We start from the raw sequence: 24545 nt of genomic DNA, 5'->3' as shown, positions 1-24545 counted from the left end.
TTTTGCATATCTAGCAGAAGGCTGGCAATAACCTTTTTGCTTGCCTAGACATGGAATATTTTCGCAATAGTTTTCACTAAGTTCCTTGACCTAATTTCAGAATCCTCTACTATTCTGTTTTTTGGAATACCGCAAAATTGTTCTAACTCGTTAAAAAGACTCCTAGTTTATTAGGATTATCAACCATCTGTTAACAGCATCTTGTTACTCCCAGAACTTAGTTGTTTTGGTTTTTGGGTTTGGAACTTTTTGCAATTATAAACTGATATTTGGAGTAGCCTTCAGTGCAGCTTGACTCAGCTTGACTGTCTTGAGGGAATAAATATTTTAGCCGAATTGACTTACCTGTGTTTGACCTGGATCTAATTTTGGAGACATATTGTATATAGATCGCGTTGTTCCAATCCCTAAAATCTTCAAGTATTATCCAGCTAGGTCTCCAGATGTTGACCCGCATTAAACTAAAGACACTACATAGCTATCTCGTTCTTACATATATGTAGAGAGGAAGGCAATTTGTAACGCATCAAGGTCCAAGCTAAAGGTGCTGAATCCACTTAGTTCCTATCTAGAAATCCTGTCTACTTAACCTCTTCTGTTTAATTCGCTGTCGAATGAAACACGAATATCAATTCGTGATCGGAAGATGAATTATTAATTCCCTGCTATTAGTGAATGAAACAAGTGTCTTTGTTTAGGGTTTATTGGAAGTCTTTCCTTCGAACACCAGGTAGTTACCAAGTTTAAGGCATGTTACATTTGATTAACAATAATACTGGCACGCTTACCCCTTACCAACACATTTTAAAAAATTTTGTTTTTGATACTTTTAAGAAAAAACAATTTTCTGCTTCAAAATACAAGTAATTTGTATCTATATCTAAACCATACTGTATTTTTAATACATGCCTTTCGATATTCACGTATATATTATGCATTTTTCTTCTTCCAGGACACATCGACACTTCCACCAATCAAAGGCAGTGTGCCTACGCCCGACGCACTGTCTTCGGTCTTCGACAAAATCGACAACATCGAATTCATAGATCAAGTAACCCCTTCCGATATCAACAATCTGAACTACAAGGGTTACCACACTATCGATACCAATCAGGAAAACATCGTAAAAACGTCACCTGGTGACGATGAGGTCTTCAAGACACTACCTGGCAAGCAACAGAAATCAAAAGTACGTATTTTTCTCTCTTATTTTGTAGTTTTTGAAAAAGATTTCGGAAAGTTAAGGCATGTAGATAAATATGTGAAAATATTAACATAATTTCAGAGTTTGTGGACTGTATTATATGGTGTGGTTCAAAATGAATTGGGAAAGATAATTAAATGTTTACATACAATAGCATAATCAAGTTCAGTTTACAATACGCGAGGCGGTATGAGATAAGTAGGTTTTGGTTGTAGCGTCTTCAACCGGATGGGATATTCGTCAAGAGCCACAACCTGTTTGTCTTGGCATAAAAGTAAGAGTGCTGTGAGGCTACGTCTTCTGTGTCCTTTTGTATGTCGTTGAATAATGAACCTTGAATGAAGATATGTGCAGAAAATTTGAAGCATTTGAGATGTGGCTATATCGTAGAATACTTAAAATCCCGTGGACTGACCATGTCACAAATGAGGAGATCCTCAGAAGAACCGAGAGGTACTGACCACCATCAAATCTCGAAAGTTGGAATACTTCGGAAACATTATGCGAAAAATATTTGGAAAGTGAGGTCCAGGAGGAAGAATATCCTGGTTAAAGAACCTCAGAACCTAGTTTGACACAACATCTGTGCAGCTTTTCCGCACTGCGGCAGATAAGAGAAATATGGCCATGATCACAAAAATTCGTCACGGATAGGCACATCAAGAAGAATAATAGCCGATCTTCTTTCGAGGTATTCACATGTCGTTACTTCTCGTACGAGGTTTAATTGTCTGTAGTCGCTACATTTTCGTTTGTTGGTATGTCGTGTGTAAATATTAGATATAATATAGGACCTAGAACACTACCTTGAGGGACTCCAGATCGTATAGGGTAGATTTTTGATGTATCTGCTTCATGCTTGACACGGTAGTACCTTTCTTCTAAACATGATTTTAGTATAGTAAACATTGAATCAGGAACGTTCATTTTTATTTTGAAGAGCAACCCTTCGTGCCAGACTTTATCAAAAGCCTGACTGACGTCAAGAAAAAGTGCAGAACAGTACTTTTTTTTCTTCAAAAGTTTTATTTACTATGTCAACGACTCTATGAACTTGTTCTATTGTTGAATGCTTCTCTCTGAAACCAAACTGGTGATCCGGAAAAAGATTGTTATTAGTTATTATCTTCATTAGCCTGGTCGCTAATAGCTTCGCAAATAGTTTAGCTAGTACCGGTAACAGACTAATAGGACGATAAGAGGTATGTTCGTGAGGTGCTTTACCATGTTTATGGATCATTATTATATCAGCAATTTTCCATTACGTTGGTACAATTTTGAGCCTTATTGCGGCGTTGAATAGTCGTGTTATCATAACTACACCTTTATCTGGAAGAAGATAGTTCCTGTTATAAGGTCATAGCCAGGAGCTTTTTTGGTTTTTAATCTATATTGAATAGTATTTTTTATATCTCTTTTTGTTACTTGTTTAATTTGCTCACTTGGCTGTTGGATTGTTGCTAGACTTTCATAGATAGCCTCATCTTCTTCAGCACTGACAGAGGGTAGAGGTTGAAAAACTTCTTTAAGATATTTTCCAAATGCCTCTGCTTTTTCTTGATCTGTTCTCGACCATGAGCCATCTGGATTTCTTAATGCTGGTATGTGTTTACTGGGTTGTTTTAATTTCCTGGTGGCCTTCCAAAGTGAATAATCGGTATCTGCGGTTGGTGTTAAATTTTGAAGATAATTTTCGATGTAGGAGTTTTTGTGCTGTAGTATTGTATTTTTCAGCTGTCTTGCGGCTTTATTGTAGTTTATTTTGTCTTGATGCTGCCTTGTGTTTTGCCATATCTTTCTTAGTCTCCTCTTCTCTTTAATTTGGTTTCTTATATTAATAGGATTGTTTCTTTTATTCTGTGTATCTTTACATTCTGGAGTGGCATTCCAAGCAGCTTCTTGGAGAAGTGTAGTAAATTCGTATACTGCCAATTCAAGTTCATCTTTTGTTTTGAAAGAAATATTAAGGTATATTTTTTGATGTATTTCTTCCCTGAACTCATTCCAGTCGGTTTTATGATTGTGCAGTTTTGCTGGACGTTCCTTCTCAACAAATTTTGAATTTAGCGTTACGGGGGTATGGTCTGAAGCAATTTCATAATTTGGTACAATACCGGGTGTCCATTTATATTTTCCCCCATTTTAACTGCCTATAACTTCTAAACGGCTCAAGATAGAAATATGCGGTTTTCGCTGAAATGTTTTATTTTAGTAAAAGTTTTGTCTGAATGGATTTAATTTTTTATATCGCTTTCAAATACGAAAAAAAAATGGCGGATTTTTGAAAAAAACTTTGTTGACTTTTTTTTAATGGAATACCCAGTATATTTTTTTGTAAATTGAAAGAAAGGTCATTCACCTATCCAGCGATATAAAGTTTTTCAAAATCAGTTGTCAAATGACTGAGTAATTAATTTTTAAAATGAGAGGTGTAACTCTCTAACTAAGCAAATTGGACCGCGTTATGTAATAACGGATTAACCGCCAAAAGTCCAAAATCGAGATAATAGTGCCATCTTGCAGCTAGGGTGCAAATCTATGTATAAAAATATGTTTTTTGTAAAAAAATTTAAAAAAAAAGCTGTTTTTAAATGCCTGTATTAAGCGACATTTTTTATTTTCTTAAAAAAAATCCCACACTAGGATTTGTAATATCGAACTAAACGCCAATAATGGTACATAATCCATTGTCATAAACAAAAATCCGCATCTTTGTAAGTGTAATAACGAATCAAGCGCCACGAATAGTCGGTTAATTCTTTATTACAAAACATAACATATTTACTAACGTTGAAGATATCGAATTAAAATACATCCTTTGTAAGGTAACATCAGATTAAGCGCCAAATATGTCTCTTAATCCGGTATTCGGATCTTAACTCATGCATATCTTAAAAAATCATTAACGAATTAAGCGACATTTGATCGAATAACTTTTAAAATATAAATTATTTTTAAAAAATTTTAAACACATGTAAAAGTCTATTTACATTTGCATTAATATATTAAATATGAAACATGTCAGTACTATATTTTAAAAATAGTACCAAAAACAAATTTAAAATCTTTAAACCGATTTATCTCAAAACTACATTTTGGCGCTTAATCCGCTATTACATAACGCGGTCCAATTGATATTATGTTATGTGATTTCCACATTGCATCTCTCATTTTAAAAATTAATTGCTCAGTCATTTGACAACCGATTTTGAAAATTTTTATATCGCTAGATAGGTAAATGGTCGTTTTTTAAATTTTTTAGGTAAATGGACATTTTTCATATCGCTTTTAAATAAAAAATGGCGGATTTTTGAAAAAAAAAACGTTGTTGACTTTTTTTATTAAAACACCCAGTATATTTTTTTGTAACTTGAAAAAATGGTCATTTACCTATCCAGCGATATAATTTTTTTTAAAATCGGTTCTCAAATGACTGAGAAATTAATTTTTAAAATGAGAGATGCAATGTGAAAATCACAACATAATATCATTTTGCTTAGTTACATGTTATTTAGGTATGTGATATCCACGCTGCACCTCTCATTTTAAAAAGTAATTACTCAGTGATTTGACAACCGATTTTAAAAAACTTTATATCGCTGGATAGGTGAATGATTGTTCTTTCAATTTACAAAAAAATATACTGGGTGTTCCATTAAAAAAAAGTCAACAAAGTTTTTTTCAAAAATCCGAAATTTTTATTTTCGTAATTGAAAGCGATATAAAAAACTCAATCGATTCATACAAAACTTTTAGTAAAATAAAACATTTCAGCGAAAACCGCATGTTTCTATCTTGAGCCGTTTAGAAGTTATAGGTAGTTAAAATGGGGGAAAATATAAATGGACACCCGGTATTTAGATAGCCTTCTCCAAAACCTTTGCTTACAAAGAAGTCAAGATAGTCCGGAAGTCTACTAGGGTCAGTGGGCTAGTAAGTAGGTGTGTAACTAGATAAGTGTTTGAGATGTAGTTCCTGCATCACTTGAAAGAGGATTTTACCTCTACCTGGTGGAGAAAGTCGAGAGCCCCAACTCACATGTTTTGCATTATAGTCAGCACCGGCAAGAAATTTATTACCTAGTGAATTAAAATAATTATTAAATTATTCTTTATTCGGTGGATAGTTTGGTGGAAGATATGCTGCAGATATTGCTACTTGTCCAAGTCAATCTTCTATGATAATACTTGCTGCCTGCAAGTGTGGCTCTTTTATGTTACCAAGGTGATAGTGTTTAATCCCTTTTCGAATAATAACGGCTGCACCTGCTCTAGCATGCCTTTCAGCATCAGGGTGTGGTGCATTATAAATTATATATCCATAAAATTTAAGGTTGTGGTTGCTTGTTAAATGTGTCTCTGATATTAGCATTATGTCAATATTGTTTTCTAACAGGAAATATTGTAATTCGTTTTTATGATTTGCTAGTCCATTTGCATTCCAGAGTCCTACCTTAAGTAACTCACCCATTTGTTTTCAGAGAGAGTGCATGTTTGAGTTCTTCTCTTAGTTCTCTGATTTCTTGTGTAAGTTCATTTATGGTTTTTTGCTGTTTTTCCAAAGTTTGTTGAAGAAATAAATTTTGTTGTTGCAGGTACATGTTTTGTTGATTTAGATATGAATAGATATCATTGGTAGCTATATTTTTTTGATGTAGCTTGTGCATATGTTAATCCAGTTTTTGGTTGGTGCGGGCTTGACGTTGGTCTAGGGCCAATATATTGCTGCGATGTAGATGGATAAATTGATTCGGTTTTTTGGAATTCATTTTTATTATTATTGTTGTTAGTGTTTTTTGGAAATCTCTTATTTAATAATTCAACGTAGACTTGAAAGCCTTTATAATTCGCAGGATGAGCGCCCCCCCCCCCCACATAGAATACATTTTGCTGGTTTTCCGTCTTCTTTTTTTTTGCACATATACGGTAGTCGTGTTGTCCAGCACACTTGACACATCTGTATTGTAGTGTACATTGATTTTGTGTATGACCATAATTTTGGCATCTTTTACATTGGACTATGGTTTGTTTCTTCCTTGGGGCTTCAAATCGAATTACTGCATTTAACAGAGTTCCTATTTTATATATATCATTGTTGTTTTACTTTTTTTTTTTAATCTATGAAGAAGAGATCACGTGGTTCATTTGTTGCCCGATTTTTTACATTCATTAGGTATTTAACGTTATGTCCTTGTTTTTTTAAGACATTTATTATATCATCTTGCGGAGTACTATGATGAAGATTCCTTAGCACAACTATGTATAGTTTTTCCTCCGGTAATTTGTAGGTGTGTCGTACTATTTTGTTAGCATCCAGGGTTTCTTTAATTAATTTATTAATTTGTTTGGTGTTTGGTTGAATTTTCATATTATTGTTCGTTAGTAATTTGTAAGTAAAATCCATTGTTGCTGATTTTATTAAGCCTAAAAGTTTTTTGACTTCTTTGGTAACTCCGTATAAAATAAATGGTGGAGCAGTCGTTTAATTCATTCATATGCGCTTAAGCTATTACGCATATGAATTTTAAAATTGTAGATTGCCTTTCTAAAACAGTTTAATTTAATCTCTCTAATGTTCGATTACAAATTCTTTTTGATAAAATCGGCATCACCGCGCTAAAAACTCTCATAAGGACTGCATTGCCTATGTTTCATGTACTGTAAAGTCAAGGTGGGACGGACTACATATAGCATAAAATATAATGATGCATACTTTTATTTCTAAATTTATATGTCTGTACGTTAGGAGTGTCTTTAATCATATAAATTTTGATAATGTGTATCACAATATCATGCTGATACCATGACAATATCATGAGGAACCGTACGGCTGTTCTGATTATTACTGTCAAGGTTTTGTATTAACTTTAACACTTGCAGTGTTCTGTAATGTTATTTTAAACGTCTTATTTTACCTTGGTCTAAACGTCACATTATAGATAACATTTGGTGGTAGTAACATAAGTTTATATCCTTACACGTTAATACATTACTAACAGCCGCATGAGCAGGACAGTTGTTATTACTAAGAGCACACAGTAGCGATCAACAGGTAGCAACAAACGCGGTCCAAGATTGCGAAAGTTCTGCGAACTTTCAAAAGTGAGGCAACAGTGTGTCGGTAATTCGACACTGACAGTGACGTTTATGCTATCAAAAACAATAATTTTTATACACATGGGCGCGAAATGTTGCGCCTACATAGTCAGTGACGTTCGATTTCTTGTTATAAAAAAATCGAATTTTAGTAGTTCCAATGTGACACAAAATCTAGACACGGGATAAAAAAGTTTATTTGAAGAAAGTTTATTTTTTTGTCTTTCTTAATGGCGGTACAAGCTCCTTTTTTCAATATTTTATTTAGTTATAGAGTAATTTCCACATACTAACATATTTCTGAAATTGGGCTCTGTACCGTCATTCTTTATTATATTACGAATATGTGTGCCAAATTTCTCGACAAGATATTCAAAATTAGAGCCGAAATCTTGGAACGCGTTTGTTGCTACCAGTTGATCGCTACTGTTTGCTCTTAAGAAAAACGGAAATTTCTTATTGTTTGCTTTTTATTCAGCGTACTAGTTTCGTAACCACCTTTCAAAAATTTTAGACGTGATCCACCGCTTCACATCTTTTTCACATGTTAACGACAGTGATGGCATGTTAAAGTATCTTGGTTTTTTAGATTTGCCAATAACTAAAAAGTTCCTTTTACAGGATAGTTATATTCGCTGAAATCTAATCGTTAGTATCGTCTTGGACATTTCGGCCCAGAACAATTCTCTTCTTTGGATATCAGTCTTTGAAAGGCATGTCTGGTGTTATATATTGTAAAAAAGTCCGGTTTCGTTTGCGTTAAAAATATCATCTGGTCCGAAGCCCTAACAAGTAACACTGACAGCTTCACCACATCATTTTTCCGTTTAATCCAACTAGACGAGCAAATGAGCATCAACACGCTGAGCAAAATCGTTTGCTTTTTTGGAAAATTCGCACATTATATTACGTCCTTTGATATTTAAACCACTTTAACAAAGCTTCCTCAGCAAGAGATAAGAGACATGGGGGTCAAATAAGATAGGATGTTTAAATCACTTTAAGAAAGCTTCCTCATTAAGAGATAAGAGATGTGGGGGTCAACTAAGATATAATTTTAAATCCGTTGCAATTCTCTATTGTCTTTAAATTTTAAAATTCTAAATCAAATACTTTATTTTATTTATCTAAAAACAAATACATTTTTAAATAAATGTATTTAATTTGTATTTACCTGATTAATTAATTGTTTAACTACGCCAATGGCTCATATTTTAATTTCCTTCTTCAAATAGTTTTTATTTTTTTATCACCTTTAAATAAATTATATGATACGAAAATGATGTGATTATTAACGATCTTTTGATATATTTGTTTTGTTTGTTCCAGGTCAGGACAAAAGCGAACGGTAATAAAAAGAAAACCAAGAAGGATAAGGTAAAGCCCATTGTCAGTATGGAACTATCGTCCGAGAGTTCCGACTTTACTGAGGGCATTAAAAAATCGGATGGGACTGGAAAGTTGGGAGGGAAGGAGAAGACACCACAGAAGGAGAATATTACAACTGTTCGTAGTACTACCACGGAAACCGAAACTACTAAAGTTGTCACCACAACCACAAGCTTAAATAGGTATAAATTAATAATTCATTAGGTATACAGGGTGGTTCATCTTATTCGCCTCGGTGTCTGTATGGAAAACCACTTGATATTTTAAAAAAATTTCTTCACAGAAATATACAGGGCCATTAATACTACAATCTAAAAATGATGTGAATTATACAGGGTGCTCCAAAAAGACTGGTATATTAAAGATATATTTTTTCTTATGGAATGCCCTATATCTGATGACATTATTGAATTGACCTTTAAAAATAAGCTATACTTTGATAAGGGTTCTCTATACCTATACTATACAGGGTATTTTGATTTATTTCGATTTTTATAAAAATGTAAGGTTTTAGAAAAAAATAAATATCTACGAATCTAAGAATCATTAACAAATTCTTTCTTGGATCTTAATAATTGACTATTTACAATACTTAAGCAGATGCTTATTGCAACAAAGTTTCTTACAGGGTGGTCAAAATATGAGATTTTTCGATTAACAAATTCAAGCTGTAATAACTTAGTTATTTTAAATAGAACACCCTGTATCTTACTAATCTATCGCGTAGAAAATATACTTAGCTTTTAATTTGTATTAGGGTTTCCTATACCTGTCTTTTTACAGGGTGGTCAAAATATTAGATTGTTCTATTAACAAATTCAAGCTGTAATAACTTACTTATTTTAAATGGAACACCCTGTATCTTACTAGTCTGTCGCGTAGAAAATTTATTTAGCTTTCAATTCCTAATAGGGTTTCCTATACCTATCTCCCTTCATTTGTTAAATATTTAAAGATTTCCTAATTTGTAAGCTTTAAAAATTAGAATTAAGGGGGTATTAGTACGCTATGGTCAAAATAGGTGGCCAATTTTTAAACTAACGTTTAACAGTTCTTTGAATAGATGGCAGCACGTACATATATTTTATTATTAAATTTAGTTCTCTGAACGACACCGCATTGATGCCATGTATTGCAACTTAGGCTCGGCACATCTCGATCTTAATCGTACTTTGTATTTACAGACGACAGTTGTTAATCCTTTCTTTACCTGCCTAGGGTAAATTCTCATTAATAGATACTAAACGTTCATTCATTTGGATATAGTTTATTATTTAATATTGTATTATACGGCAATTCGTAATTCTTTACCTGCTCAAAAGGATTTATTTCAAACTAAAGAAATTTGCAATTATTTGAAATACAAGTAAGTGCCTATCTAAATGACCAAAAAAGAATTATGCTAATTCTCAGAATGAAGATCGAGTATAAAATTAGTATTTTTAATAAATGTAAAATACGTAAGTCAATTGAAAAACAGAGTCACTACAATAACTTTTTTCATATTGAATGTTTTTTCAACAGGGAAAGTTTTTTCCTCGGAAAATTTCACATTTTCATTTCATTTCTCATTTCAACATGCGAGGCAGAATAATAATTAGCCTAATGAACCACTTACTTAAAACATTTTTAAAAGTAATATACTGCAGAATACCTATATAAAAAATGCGAAGAACAAGTATCACGGACAAAGATTTGATTCCGCAATGCCTTGCCCTTAGGCACCCGAGAGGCTCTATTGACTGTCTAAGTGCTATATATTTGTTTTATCGACTATAAAAAGGCATTTGATAGAGTACAACATGATAAGCTGCACATACTCATAAATTATCTTGGAGGAAACTGGATTAGATGATAGATCTAAACAACATTAGATATGCCGATGACGCAGTAGTTTTTGCAGATAGCCTAGATGATTTGCAAAGAATAATGTCGCGCATATAAGACATAAGTAGTGAACATGGAATTTCAATACGAAAAAAAAAGAAAGTAATGGTAGTCATTAAGAGCGAAATATATTACATACACGGCTTTTGGTTAACCAACAACCAATTGACAGAGTGGACAGCTACACATACCTTGGTACCTACATAAACAGTCAATGAGACCACTCTAGTGAAATAAAACAACGCATAGGAAAAGCGAGATCAGCGTTCATAATGATGAAGTCTCGTTTCAGAAGTCACATTTACCACTTGTTAACAAAATTTCGGTGCTACTTCGGTATGCGGTCTACGGCAGAGTTTCTAGTTTGTATGCGGTCTACCGTCTGATATGCGATCTACGGCAGTTTAGCTGATTCGGCATGCGGTCTACGTACAAAAACAAATTAGAGAAACTATTACAAACTTTTTATTTATTATTTATATTTATACTTTACTTTACTTGTCATACTTGTGCTTTACTTCACACTTCACGTGTTATTCTGTCTAAATCCCGAACCGAGGATTAGCGGCGTGTAATTTGGGTTGCCTATATAAACTTGAATCAACGGAATGGGCCTTGAGTGTTAATTTAAAACGCTGAAAAGACCGTTTAGTGATAATAAAAAGGGTGGGTTGTGATTGCGCGCAGCGGTCAAATACCTCCTGCCCTGCGGTTCTCTCACTCTATACCCGTAAGTTGGGTTTGGACCGAAGGGTTAGGTCTTCCTCCTTTCAGGCAAAAACCGACATTTATGCGGTTGCATGATATTTAATATTAAAATAGTATTGGATGTGGTAGAATGTAGACTCTTTGTATAATTACCAATTGAACAGTGAAGCTGTTAGTAATAATAAAATAGTAATGTTTGTAATAGTTTCTCTAATTTGTTTTTGTACGTAGACCGCATGCCGAATCAGCTAAATTGCCGTAGACCACATATTAGACGGTAGACCGCATACCGAAGTGGCACCAAAATTTCTATTATCAGATCCTATGTATTTTCTAGATTATTATACTGAGTAGAAGCCTGGACTCTTTCCGAAACTTCTTTAAGAAAACTCAAGGCATTCAAGATGTGGTATTACAGTCGCATTTTAAGAATTTCGTGGATGGGTCGTGTGACTAATGTTGAGGTCTTACGTAGAATGGGCAAGGAATGCGAGATTATTAACACACATTATTATCAAAGAGCGCAAAGTAGAATATCTTGGCCATGTTATGAGGAATGAATAGAGATTGCCGCTACTCATTCTTCAGGGCAAGGTATTGGGAAGAGAGGACCAGGGAGAAGAAGAATATATCTGAGAAACTGGTTCAATACCTACATCGACAAACAGACTATTCCGAATAGCAGCATGCAAAGTTAGGATAGCCATGCTGATCGCCAACATTCGGAACGAATAAGCACCGTGAGAAGAAGAATATCTCATTTTAAATTCTTCTTCTTCTTCTTCATGTGCCTCGTCCGTTGCGGACATTGGCACGTTAGTCCAAACTATTGGCGTAAGTTTTGAAGCCATGAGTGTCTTCTTCTTCTGGGTCCACGTTTGCTCTCTATTTTACTCTGTATTGTCAGTGGCAGTATACGATATTTATCATGTCTCATAATATGATCGAGGTATTCAGGTTTCCGTTTCTATTGTGAAACAGATTTCTCATTTTTGTTTTCTCCTCAGCGCAATACCTCTACGTTGGTAGTGTGAGTCGTCCAGGACATTTTGAGGATAAGTCGGTACACCCACATTTCGAATACCTCTAGCCTTTTCGATAATGTTTCCGTTATTGTCCAGGTCTCTGCTCCATACAACAAGACTGGAAATACATAGCATTTTAGCAGCCGTATTTTTAGTGGGACAGATATGTCGCAATGATTGAATATATTTCTCATGTTAAATGTAGCTCTGGCCTTTTCAATTCTACATCGTATTTCGGTTGTTTGATCCCATTTCTAGTTGACGACTGTTCCAAGGTATACATATACTTCTACGTGTTGAATTGGTTTTTTATTTTCAATTGTCTGGCAGGTTTTTGAGTTTTGCTCACCAGTGTCCATTTTTGTTTTATTTATGTTGATGGTTAAAATCTCTTTTTTCACTCGCTCTTTGTAGGTACCCGGGTATGACAGGCCTGTCGATACTGCTAGCAACCACAACTGTATCGTCTGCATATCGGTTTATCTAATTATTACTCCAGTAAATTTCAATATTTTTTTTCACTTACGGAAATATTTGACATAAATTAATCAATGATTATACAATATTGTTTTGTCTACAATTTTTTTATTAGGATAATGCCTCAACAAATACTAATGGCCATTGGCATGTGTAATGTGTGTAAAAATGTCGACGTCATCGTCTTTACAAAGAGACGCTAATTGTATCCGAACAATGCATTATTTGCGGCCCTATAAAAATTAAATTTGCCAGAAAGTGAATAAAACTGAAATTGTTTTTAGATCCGCCCCACATAACATACTAGAGCTTACTTATGTTATTTATGTATTATGTCAAAACTAGTATAATCCCCCAGTAAACACTTTGAGTCATTTTGAACCTCGTTTAACTTTCAACCATTCGTATAACGTCACGGTTTCAAGCATAAAAAATGTATATTTGTATTGTTAAGACACTGTGACGTTATACAATCATGATTGAAAGTGAAAGTCAAACAAGGTCCAAAATGCGTACTGGGAGGGGGTGGGGCCACTTTTCTAAACAAAACCGCGTGATTCATCGTATTTCCCTGGTTACAAAACTCGTTTTCAATTGTTTGTAGATTTTCTTAAAATCCGGCAAACGCGCATCTGTCTCCATTTAATACATCACTGCTGCCATCTACTAAATGACACGTGAACTCATCTTCTCATCTATTAAGTGACAGCGGAACTAATTTATCACTAGAAAAATGCCAACTTATTGCTGTAATTTCAACAAAATCCCCAGATTGCAGAACTAAAATTTTTACTTTTAGGTACAGTTAATTTAAAAATTATGGCAGTATGGACAATGAAATTTTGTTTAAAATAAAGCTTTTTGCATAGTTAATCGTTTCTGGTAGTTATTTTCCACCCAAGTTCAAAAATTATTATGCAAAACGAATTTTTAAAGCAAGTTACTAAGTAAGTTATGACATGGACTCCTTTATGTACAGTTATAAAAAATATACTGCTTTTTTTGGAAATTTTAACTAGATACTATTAAAATAGAAAGTCTACAGTTCACGTACATACCCCTAAGTTGAAGATTGGTTTTGAAATAGTGACGGTAACTGTACCTAAAAACTATATAAATTTTAACATTGTGTCATACCACCTTAAATAAATAATAATATTATGTCGTGGTTATGTAAAACATATCACCAACACCGGCAATATACTTAGACAAGATACTGTCATTAATAAAATTTTCATTGTTATCTTGTAATCACACAGAGTGTTGTATTATTTGAGTTGATTTTGGCCTACATGTGACATTGAATAATATGTTTATATTAAACTGCATACCCTATATTAGATGTCGTATTCTGGAAGATATTTAAATTATATTTCATTCCGTATAAGTATTTTCCATATCTTAAACCAACGGTTACTAAGTAAATTTAAGAACACCACTTTTTGTTTGAATCTTTGAATCGCAATTACAAACAATTAAATGCAATGGCTACTATGACGAAAACGAGCTTATTGTACAAAAATATGTAAAAATGGGTATTTACAGAATAACATCGGAATTTATATTTACAGAATAACATGTGTATTGAGAATGTTTACATGGAATTGAAGAGATTTTAAATATCTTCCATTATAAAGAATAGAATATCGGGTATGCCATTTAAAATAAGAACACTCTGTGTGATTAAATGATAAAAATGTGAATTTTATTAACGAAAGTATCTTGACGAAGATATTTAATTATATTGCCGGTGTTGGTGATGTGTTGTACATAACCACAACATAGGTACTTAATTCTAATTTTTAAAGCTTACAAATTAGGAAATCTTTAAATATTTATAAAAAGAAGGGCGATAGGTATAGGAAACCCTAATAAGAATTGAAAGCTAACTAAATTTTCTACGCAATAGATTAGTAAGATACAGGGTGTTCCATTTAAAATAAGTAAGTTATTACAGCTTGAATTTGTTAATAGAACAATCTAATATTTTGACCACCCTGTAAAAGATAGGTATAGGAAACCCTAATATAAATTGAAAGCTACGTAAATTTTCTACGCGATAGACTAGTAAGATACAGGGTGTTCTATTTAAAATAGGTAAGTTATTACAGCTTGAATTTGTTAATAGAACAATCTCATATTTTGACCACCCTGTAAGAAATTTTGTTGAAGTAAGCATCTGTTTAAGTATGCTAAATAGTTTATTATTAAGATCCAAGAAAGAATTTGTTACTGATTCTTAGATTCGTAGATAGTTATTTTTTTCTAAAGCCTTACATTTTCATAAAAATCGAAATAAATCAAAACATACTGTATTTAGGTATAGGGAACCCTTATAAAAGTATGGCTTATTTTTTAAGGTCAATTTAATAATGTCATCAGATATAGGGCATTCCATAAGAAAAAATATAACTTTGATATACCACTCTTTTTTATAGCACCCTGTATAATTCACATTATTTTTATATTGCAGTATTAAAGGCCCTGTATATTTCTGTGAAGAAATTTTTTTTAAATATCAAGTGGTTTTCCGTACAGAGACCGAGGCGAATAAGATGAACCACCCTGTATATAAAAAAAATATTAAAAGATTTCTTTGTTGTTCCATTGGAAATTTGTAACGCGCTTTTCAGTCCATACCATATTTTTGTTGTGTAATTTATGCCCTCTATAAGTGTCCTTGTTAATACCCCTTCGTTTATTATGAGTCTTTTCATACATATTGTTTAAGTTTGTGTAAAATTCCATACTTAAGCGTGTCCTTTTGTTTCTATAGAAACTAGAAAAAAAATTTTATAATGCCACTTTCTTTTATTTTCAATATTATAAATGAACAAATGTGTATGACAATCAATTTTGACCAAACATTTCTAGTAAAAGACTCACATACTGTATTTTGGGTTTACTGTCTATTTATCTTTTCTCTTTCTATTATAATAAAATATGCAGAAAAATACGAACGACTCAAACTATGTCACAATAATTAATTATAATATGTGAAAGTAAAATACACTTTTTCGTTTGTCTCGTTATCGTGATTTCCATTTCTGTTGAAATTGAATGTCACAAGCATTTTATTATTTAACTTACTTCTCTTTTAATTGGATATATTTATTACATCGAACCTGCAACGCCTCTAAACTTGCTCTGCGAACCAGGTCTCCACAGCTTCTTTTACCTAATAAATAGATTGGGGATTGGGATGGAGGAGTGCTTAGGGGTTGAGGAAGACTGTTTCTGCAGCACGAGACCTTGGGAGTACTTTGCTGGGTCCCGATATATTGCATGGGTTCGTAACAACTGTTCAAGAAGTTGCGACTCTATCGTCCCTACGGAGCCGGGATTGCAAAGCGTAATGGGTTACACTATTACCATTGTGACAATCGGACGGAGCCAGATCTGTGGAATAAGAGGGGTTTTCTAATAATTCGAAACCTTAATTACAAATGGAATCATGGAATTATGTGATTTATGTGCAGGGTCATTGTACTACAAAAACATAATACATTTGGACAGCTTTCCATAATTTTTTCTCGTAGAGTGGTCAGTAACGTCTAATAATAATCTTCATTTCTATAGTTATCCAGAAAATCAATCGTGATTACTCCTTGTCAATCGCAAAGACTGAAAGGAGACTTTTCTAGCATATTGTTTCAACACGAAATTTCTTGGACCTTGGAGAATCAGAGTGTCTGCATTCCATCGGTTGCGGCTTTGTTTCTGGTTCGTAAAAGTCCAACAAAGATGGAACGCGATGGTTCTATCTTTGCACGCTTCTTTGCACTATCAACTCAACTATATCATGAAGGTAGTGGATATGGAAACTGGACTTTCCGATAGGTCTTCATTATTATTGGAACATTCGCTCCTTTCGAAACTTGTAATCCAATTTTTCCACGGTCGTATATAAAGGACATTAACCGCCAAATGTATTAAGCATATACAGTGCTAGTCTGTAACCCTTCCTCCCTCGTATCTTTTGAACGGTTGTCCAACAGTGAAATTTGTAGGGAGGAAATAAACGGACGTAGGCTTCTACTCAAATAGTTATAGCATGTGACGTAATAGTGACAGATCACGTTACAGAGCCACTTTGACAGATAATTTTAAATGGGACCTTATTGCAAGTGATATTTCGTTTGAAAGGTATTCAAAATACCTATTCAATCACACTAATTTTGTTTCAGTTAAGTTGATTTTGATGAAAAAATTATATAAATATAAAATAATTGTAGTTTCACATTTGAAGAGTACAGGGCAAAACAAGGAATGTCACATTTTATACATATTGAGAAAAACGCCAATAAAGGTTTAATTCGTATGGTATTTAAAAACTACTTTGGTGATTTTTAGCAGAATTATAGCAATGCTTAGTCTATAATCTTAATATAATATTAATCTATATTAACTTATTAATTTAATAATGCACCAAAAAACTGCTAATATTCCTTATTTTTGTTCAGTGGCGTGCGGACAATCTTGGTTCTTCGCTTGGATACAAATTCTTAGAAAATTTATAGACAGATCTTCCTGATTATGGTTCTGAATCGATAGTCTAGTCGATAGTACTCAGTTTTTGCTACCACATGGCGAGAACAGCCAAAATTCATGAAAAAGTGACACTCCTTGTTTTTCCCCTTATTAATAAAGATTCAAACGTCAACCTATGGTTATTTGTCAAAAAAGTTGTTAATCCACAATCTAGTTAACAAGTTGCATCCTGGTATTTTTGTTTAAATTATTCCTTATAATAATTAACATTAATTATAAAAGCATTGCTTCCCTTTTGTACTATTTTTTGCCACCTAAAGAATATGGACTGATCACATCTTCTTTCTTCCTGTTTCATTTAGTTTTTAATGCTTTTTATTTACTTAATTTCAGGTATACCTTTATGAAAATTATGGATGAGGACAATTCAATAAAAGAAGACAAGAAGATAAGAACACACAGCTGCAGTAGTATTCCATATGATAACATTATAGAAAACTTGGCGCCGTTCAGGAAAAGGTTCTGCAACATACAGTTGTTCAGAAAAGATGAAGAAGAAAAGGAGGAGAAAGAAAAAGAAGATGAACCTGGTAAGTTGTTTTTTGTTACATAGTACCTAATTTTTGGAGCAATTTTATACATAGTGCATTATCGTAAATATTTTTTGTTAAATATATTTATTATGTAATAATATTTATGTAGGTATGTTTACTGCATATATGTAGTAATTGATCATCTGAGATAAAACATGCGTTTACACTTTATTATCTTGAGTTTTTATTTAACCATTATTTGGGAATAGGTTTGATAAGATCCCTTTCATTCTCTTGTGGAAAGTCGTCAGATCATTTTTCTGTGAATTCTCGCATCGTTCTTGTTCCATTGTCACTTTGGTTACACATTTTCGCACATACAACTTAAGACAGTGTAATCGTTATTGTGTTGACTCTCCTTTTGTTTAATTTCTGTTACAAACTTTTTACTAACATTTCTACTTGCAGTTAACTGTCAAATATGTTCTATTCTATTCTATGTTTATTATCATTCGTTATTATTCTCATTCTTATCCAGTTCTTTCTTCTAACCTTGCTGCCTTTGTGGCCTATCATTGTATTCTTTTAATTATTGATTTGGCTCAATTTGTTGTATTTTCCTTCTTTATTGCTCTTCCCAGTGGCGTAGCTAGCGTGGGTGACACCCGGGGCGGTAATCGATGGTGTCACCCCAAATCCTAAAAATAAAGATTGTTAAAATCAACGAAAATCCGATAACCGTATGTTTTGAATAATGAAAAAATTAAGAATTATAGTTAACGAAACTGCAGTAAATAGTATATCATCGTCGTCGTCTAACCGCTATCGTCCACTGCTGAACATAGGCCTCTTTTAAGTTTCTGCATGTCTCCTATCTCGAGTTACCACTACCTAGTTCCCGGCAGTTCTATATAATAGTTTATTTACTTTTTTGTTTTACACTATGTGAATGAATTAAAATATTTTTTTAGCTTTACTAGCGAAAAGTTCTGAAATCACATTTTCTATATTTATGTTTTGTGTTGCTTCATGTTCGATAGTTAATCATCATCATCCAGCCTCAAAAGTCCACTGCTGAACATAGGCCTCCTCCCCTCGTTTCCATCTCCATCTATCCTGCGCCGCTCTGATCCAGTTTTTTTAGCTTTCTTAAGTCGTCAGTCCATCTTATAGGCGGTCGACCGACGCTTCTCTTGTCTTCTCTTGACCTCCATTCCAGTAACCTCTTCGTCCATCGCCCATCTGTCGTTCTGGCTATGTGTCCTGCCCATCTCCACTTCAACCTGGCTATCCTTTCGATGACGTTAGTCACCTTTGTTCTTCTGCTAATTTCTTCGTTTTTGATTTTGTCTCGCATTGTTATTCCTAACATTGACCGCTCCATTCTCCTAACATTAATTGCTCCGTTCGATAGTTAATAAACCGAGGTTATTTAGCCTTGTTGACGTCATTGTTTCTCGCAAGTAATTCTTGATTGATTTTAGCTTCCCAAAACTTCTCTCACATGAAGCAACCGATGCAAAAATGGTCATAAACAATTTTAAGGCGACCAAGTTTGGGAGAGATTCCATAAAATCGCATTCCACAATGAATTTTAAAAAGTCTACAGCTAACCTTTTAGATGCTGTAATATTGGCCGCTTGTAAAAGTCTTCTAAGCCTTGGTATTTCTAGCAGGAGGTCTTCTTCTGATACCTCTTCATGGTAAAAGTCACAAAATGTTGAAACAGCTGATTTCAACTGTTTACTGTTCGTGGAAAAGCAAAGTGTGTGTCTGCACAGCCTCGAACAATGAAGCCATATGAATGTACTGATCTGGTTTCGAGTTCAACATTGAATGTCAAAACATTTCAACATAATATTATCTTTTTGAAGTTCGGCTCGAAGTGTAGAGTTTTTAGGTAGAAATGTCGTCGTCCTCATATTTTGTCGTTGCAAAATCTATGTATTACTTTATTTTATAATATGATTACGTTTTTCTTCAATATAAAGACGAAGTGCCCCTATTTTGGTCGCTGATTGATCAATGCCTTTAATTATACAAAGCGGGCATAAGGCTATGTGCAGCACCTCTGGTGTATAAATTTTCTTGTTGATGAGAGAATTTGTAAATTGAAGGAACAACACTATAAAATGTTCTGCCAATACTTTAACTGCAGCCAGCATAGTGCGCAGTGACTGAGAACTCCAGCGCGTTGTGGAAAGTCGCTTAACAGATGTTTTGCTGTGTTTAATAAGCACTTCCTAGCAGCTAATGGAAACACATAAAAAACTTAAAAATTGCTTCTTCAGTTCTGGAAAATGTTACACAAGATGTGTTTTGTGCAAAAGAGTGCTGGCCACATAAATGAATTAAATGATCAATAGATCCGAGGAAAATGGCCTTTTTGATTTTTGCTTTAATAATAGCTTGTATTCCTCCATGTACGCCGCTCATAACAGCTGCATTATCGTATCCCTGTGAACGGTATTTCATAATATTTCTACACCATCAATTTCAAGCTTCTTGAGAATTTCGTTACTTAGGTTAACTGCTTTTTTCCTTTTAACGGAAGAAAATCCAAGAAATGCTTCTTAGACCTCGACTTCTCTCGGTTTCGTCACAGAATAAAGAGGAACAGTAAAATTTCTTCTACATGTAGGCACTTTGATCTCAAGAAGTACTACCGAAAGTTAACCGGTACGTAGCAATGCGAGAGTGGTACTCTAGCGGTCTAGCGACTGGGAACCTTGCGCGTTCGCCATGCGCCTTTTTTACTTCTTACTTCTTTACTTCTTTTTACGATTTTACTTCCAATTTTTCTCAGAGCAGTTCTAGTGTCCCTATTTATACTGTGGTTTCGTGTGTTCACAAAATAATATCGAACTTTAGATTGATACGTGAGTAAAGTCACAAATTAATGATTTAAATCATTAATGATTTAAATCATTATTCTTTTGTGATCGGGTCTCTCGGGTGTCACCCCTGAAGGGGTGACACCCGGGGCGGACCGCCCCCCCCCCGCCCCCCTAGCTACGCCACTGGCTCTTCCCTTGTACGTCTAGTTTACTTCATACTTTTAGTCCGGGGTAAGAAGGTTTTTTCCATGAGACTTCAACAGCCAGCGTACTGAAGCGGTTTTTCGACAGGTAATACCTATAAGACAAATTGTAACTATTTCCTGCGTAGGATCTGGCGGTCATTTTTATTTATAAACAATTAACTGTCAAAAAATGGCATTTCTCCCTTTTTTTTTTCAAATCAATGGAAAACATTGAAACTTATGATTTTTTTAGTACAAATGTCTTTGAGATTATGGAAAAAGCTTTAAAATAGCGTATTACAAAGTTTGATATACTCATTTAATTAATATAATTGCGAAAAAAAATCGAAATTGCAAAAAAATAATTTCGCAATAACTATTGTAAAAATTAGTGTACAGCTTTGAAATTTTTTTCAAATGAGGGCACTTTGGTGCTTATAATGCGACAAAAATTTCAAAGCGATTCGCTCAATTGTTTAAATTTTATTCAAATTGTTTTTCCCGGGGAGCTTTTTTGCAATAAAGTCAGACAAAAATGATGTTAAAACTATTCTACAGGTGTCAAATGAAAGAACATGAGCTATATTTTCAAATTGGTTTAAAAAAGTGAATAAAAAATGCATTTATTAGTAATAAATAATTATACAAAAGTATCGTCAATTTTTCCTCATAAACTTTTGCTTTTTTATATAATAAATTATATATAGTTATTACAATTTTTTATCAATTATATACATAACATTACTTGGTAGTAATGTTACCTAAAACACGGTAAAAAATAGTAGTATATAATAAATGAGTATATAAAATAGCAATAAATGAGTATATCAAACTTTGTAATACGCCATTTTAAAGCTTTTTCCATGCTCTAAAAGATGTTTGTACTAAAAAACCATATTTCACTGTTTTCCATTGATTTAAAAAAAAAGGAAAAAGGCCGTTTTTGACACTAAATTGTTTATAAATAAAAATGGCCGCGAGATCCTATGCAGGAAATAGTTACAATTTGCTCTTATAGGTACATATTACCTGTCGAAAAAACGCTTCAGTACATACCCTCATGGACGCCCATATAAAAATTTTCAGGGGGGGCAGACGTGAAGATTTTGCACATTACATTTTGTACACTATGGATAACAATATATAGTTTAAAGTACCCGAAAAGCTAGGGGGGCACGCCCCCCTGCCCTTGGGTATGGGCGCCTATGAGTACCCTGGCTGTTGAAGTGTCACGAACAGGGTATATTTTTGCCTTATTACCCTGGCCTATTTTACTTTTCTTCTAAGCCCTTGTCAAGATCTCCCAACTGATGCCTCCTGTCTAGGTCTCCTCGCTAAGGTATTCCTCGTCAGGATTCTTCCGGTCTACCACGCACCGTCTAGGTCATCTGCTCTATTCCAGTCATCCTCTACACTACACCAAAGTCTTCCTCGTTGCCAAGTTCTTCATATTCACTGAAGTTCTTCTTTTTTCAATTTGTTCTCATCCGTATTCCTACAAATATTATATAACAGTATTGAGCTCTGGAGGGAACCTTTCCGTGTAATCGAGCCTTAGGTGATCTGGTATGCTGGATGTCCCTTAATGAACTCTTTAGCCTATCTATGCCTTGGTGCATGTCTTCATAATTTCAAAGACCTTTCTTGCACCCATTTATCAATGGTTAGGATAACACGAGGGTCCTATTTGTTAAGGCTGCTTTCGTGTACTCACATTGTTAGCTTCGTCTACTCGAGACCTCGTTAAATGCTCCTTCCACATCTAGAAGAGTCGTTACCGATATTTCTTTGTCCTCCAACGTATGTAAGAGAAGTCTACTGAGATCATCAAGCGATAAGTCTGTTGATATTCTTATTGACGATTGCTGAGTGCTCAGCACTAATATAAGATAGGCTTATTATTGGTCTGCATGACTTAAGCGTTTGGTCCGTTACCTTACCGAGTTTTGATATATAGGTAATTTTCATCTTTTGTCATGTCACTGGTGTATGTCATATGTCACCATGCCATACTAGCTTTGAAGATTTTACTTCCTTACACTTTTTACACTTATGAGTGTTATCATAACATCCCATCCCTGCTGCAGAAGGACTGGATATATTCCATCCCTTCCGGAAATCTTACATGGTTTTGAAATTTGTTTATAGCCCACCTAACTCTCTAAGACCTCGTAATTTCGGTAGTCAGCTGCCAGTCCGCCGAGGAAGGCCTTCTTGAACGAACCAGCTTTACCGAAGGGTTAATGTTTGTAGATGAGCTGGGAAAATACGCCTTGGTGAGCATTGATCAGCTTTCCTCGAGCGTTTCTGTATAAGTTTCGTCTTCCTTTTTCAGGAAACCGACCCTTCCAAGGTTTGTACCCTCTTTGGTGCTCTGTACCATTTTTTGTCAAGCCTTTAAAGATTCTGGAACATGCGGAAGTCTTTTTGACTTCGTCACAGAACCTTCTCCACGGGTCCCTTTTTGCTTGACGGATTTCTTTATTGTACTGCGTCGGTAATGAGGCCAGTAGAGAGAGGATAATTGGTATCGGCTGCGTATTTTCCATTCTATATCGTCGGCTTGGTGATCTTCTCGTTATATTGAACACGCAGATTATTATTTTTAGATATCGTCTCATCAACAAGTGTTGCTTGTCTAATTAATTTATTAACTAGTATGAAATTTTCCTATTATGTATGTCTATTATGTTGGTCTGTGAGAACAGTACTAGTCTAAGAGCTAGAGGCGAGAAATCATCGTCATAAGTAATATGGAGTTTGGCATGTGAAATTTGTCTATTGTATGTTGATAATTATGACCCGTTTCAGGCTGACTCCTCAGTGGATACAGGAAGTAGCAATAAGGGATGAAAGGGGAAAGTTAACGCAGTCATTAAAGGTTTTCACCTCCTATTTTGTTAAACCTCCATCGATTTACATGAAAATTGGTGAGTAGTTAGAGCATACCTCAAGAAATAAAACTGATATGGTGCCAACGTGCGCTTTTACCCTGAGGGTGGATGACACCCCTTCTCAGAGGTGAAAACTATTTTATTAAAAATAACCCCACTAATCGATAGAGGGACAAATTTTAAGCAAAATTTATTACCTCTAATTATTAAAATAAATAATAATTTCATACTTTTTGAGTTAATAAAGATCAAAGATTTGAATTTTTCGTGAAATAAATGCATGATGTAAAGCGGTTTTTCGTGAATAATTCAAAAACTGTAAGTTTTATCAAAATAGTTATGATTACCAAAATTGAAGATAATAAAAAATAAAAGAGATTTCTTATTCGAAAAACCTTTGAGAATTAATAAAAAGTGAGTTATAGGTGATGGAATGTATATTTTTTTTTGGCTAGTACCCAAATATATGTATTTAAGCTCAAATAACGGGAAAACGGTGCATTTTATAAAATATATTTACTGAACACTTGTCAAAGTACTTAGAAATATGTATCAAATGAGCTCCCGGAAAATTTGATACCATTAAACATTATGCTACAAACATTTTTCAAAGTTTAGGCTCCAAAAATTTGGAGCTTAATTATTATATTATTTATTAAAGTTTTTAAAATTGTTTTAAGACATTTATATAAAATATAGGAAAAATGTATTTGAATATTATGTCAAGTGTGCCCATACTCAGTTTCATGGACACACTCAGTTTCTGTACATATTCAGTTTATACAGGGGCGGTTCTAGACCAAAAAAAGTGGGGGGCAAG

The 24545-nt window shown here is 34.0% G+C and overlaps 1 protein-coding gene across 15 annotated transcripts in view; it reads left to right on the top strand.

The window, feature by feature from the left end:
* LOC126881576 (titin) overlaps positions 1-24545 on the top strand; it is a 405229-nt gene that overhangs the window by 134114 nt on the left and 246570 nt on the right. For all 15 annotated transcript variants that reach the window (XR_007696921.1, XM_050645904.1, XM_050645903.1 and 12 more), the window contains 3 exons: positions 953-1189; positions 8629-8870; positions 17670-17866. Coding sequence is in view for 14 of the 15 variants with exons in the window: in XM_050645904.1 (XP_050501861.1) it covers positions 8695-8870; positions 17670-17866 (373 nt within the window). In the remaining variant the exon portion in view is untranslated. The remainder of the gene's footprint in view (positions 1-952; positions 1190-8628; positions 8871-17669; positions 17867-24545) is intronic.

The sequence above is a fragment of the Diabrotica virgifera genome, chromosome 3 (assembly GCF_917563875.1).
Source record: "Diabrotica virgifera virgifera chromosome 3, PGI_DIABVI_V3a".
NCBI lineage: Eukaryota > Metazoa > Arthropoda > Insecta > Coleoptera > Chrysomelidae > Diabrotica > Diabrotica virgifera.
Note: the sequence above shows the minus strand (reverse complement) of the source record. Positions and strands in the feature narration are given on the sequence as shown.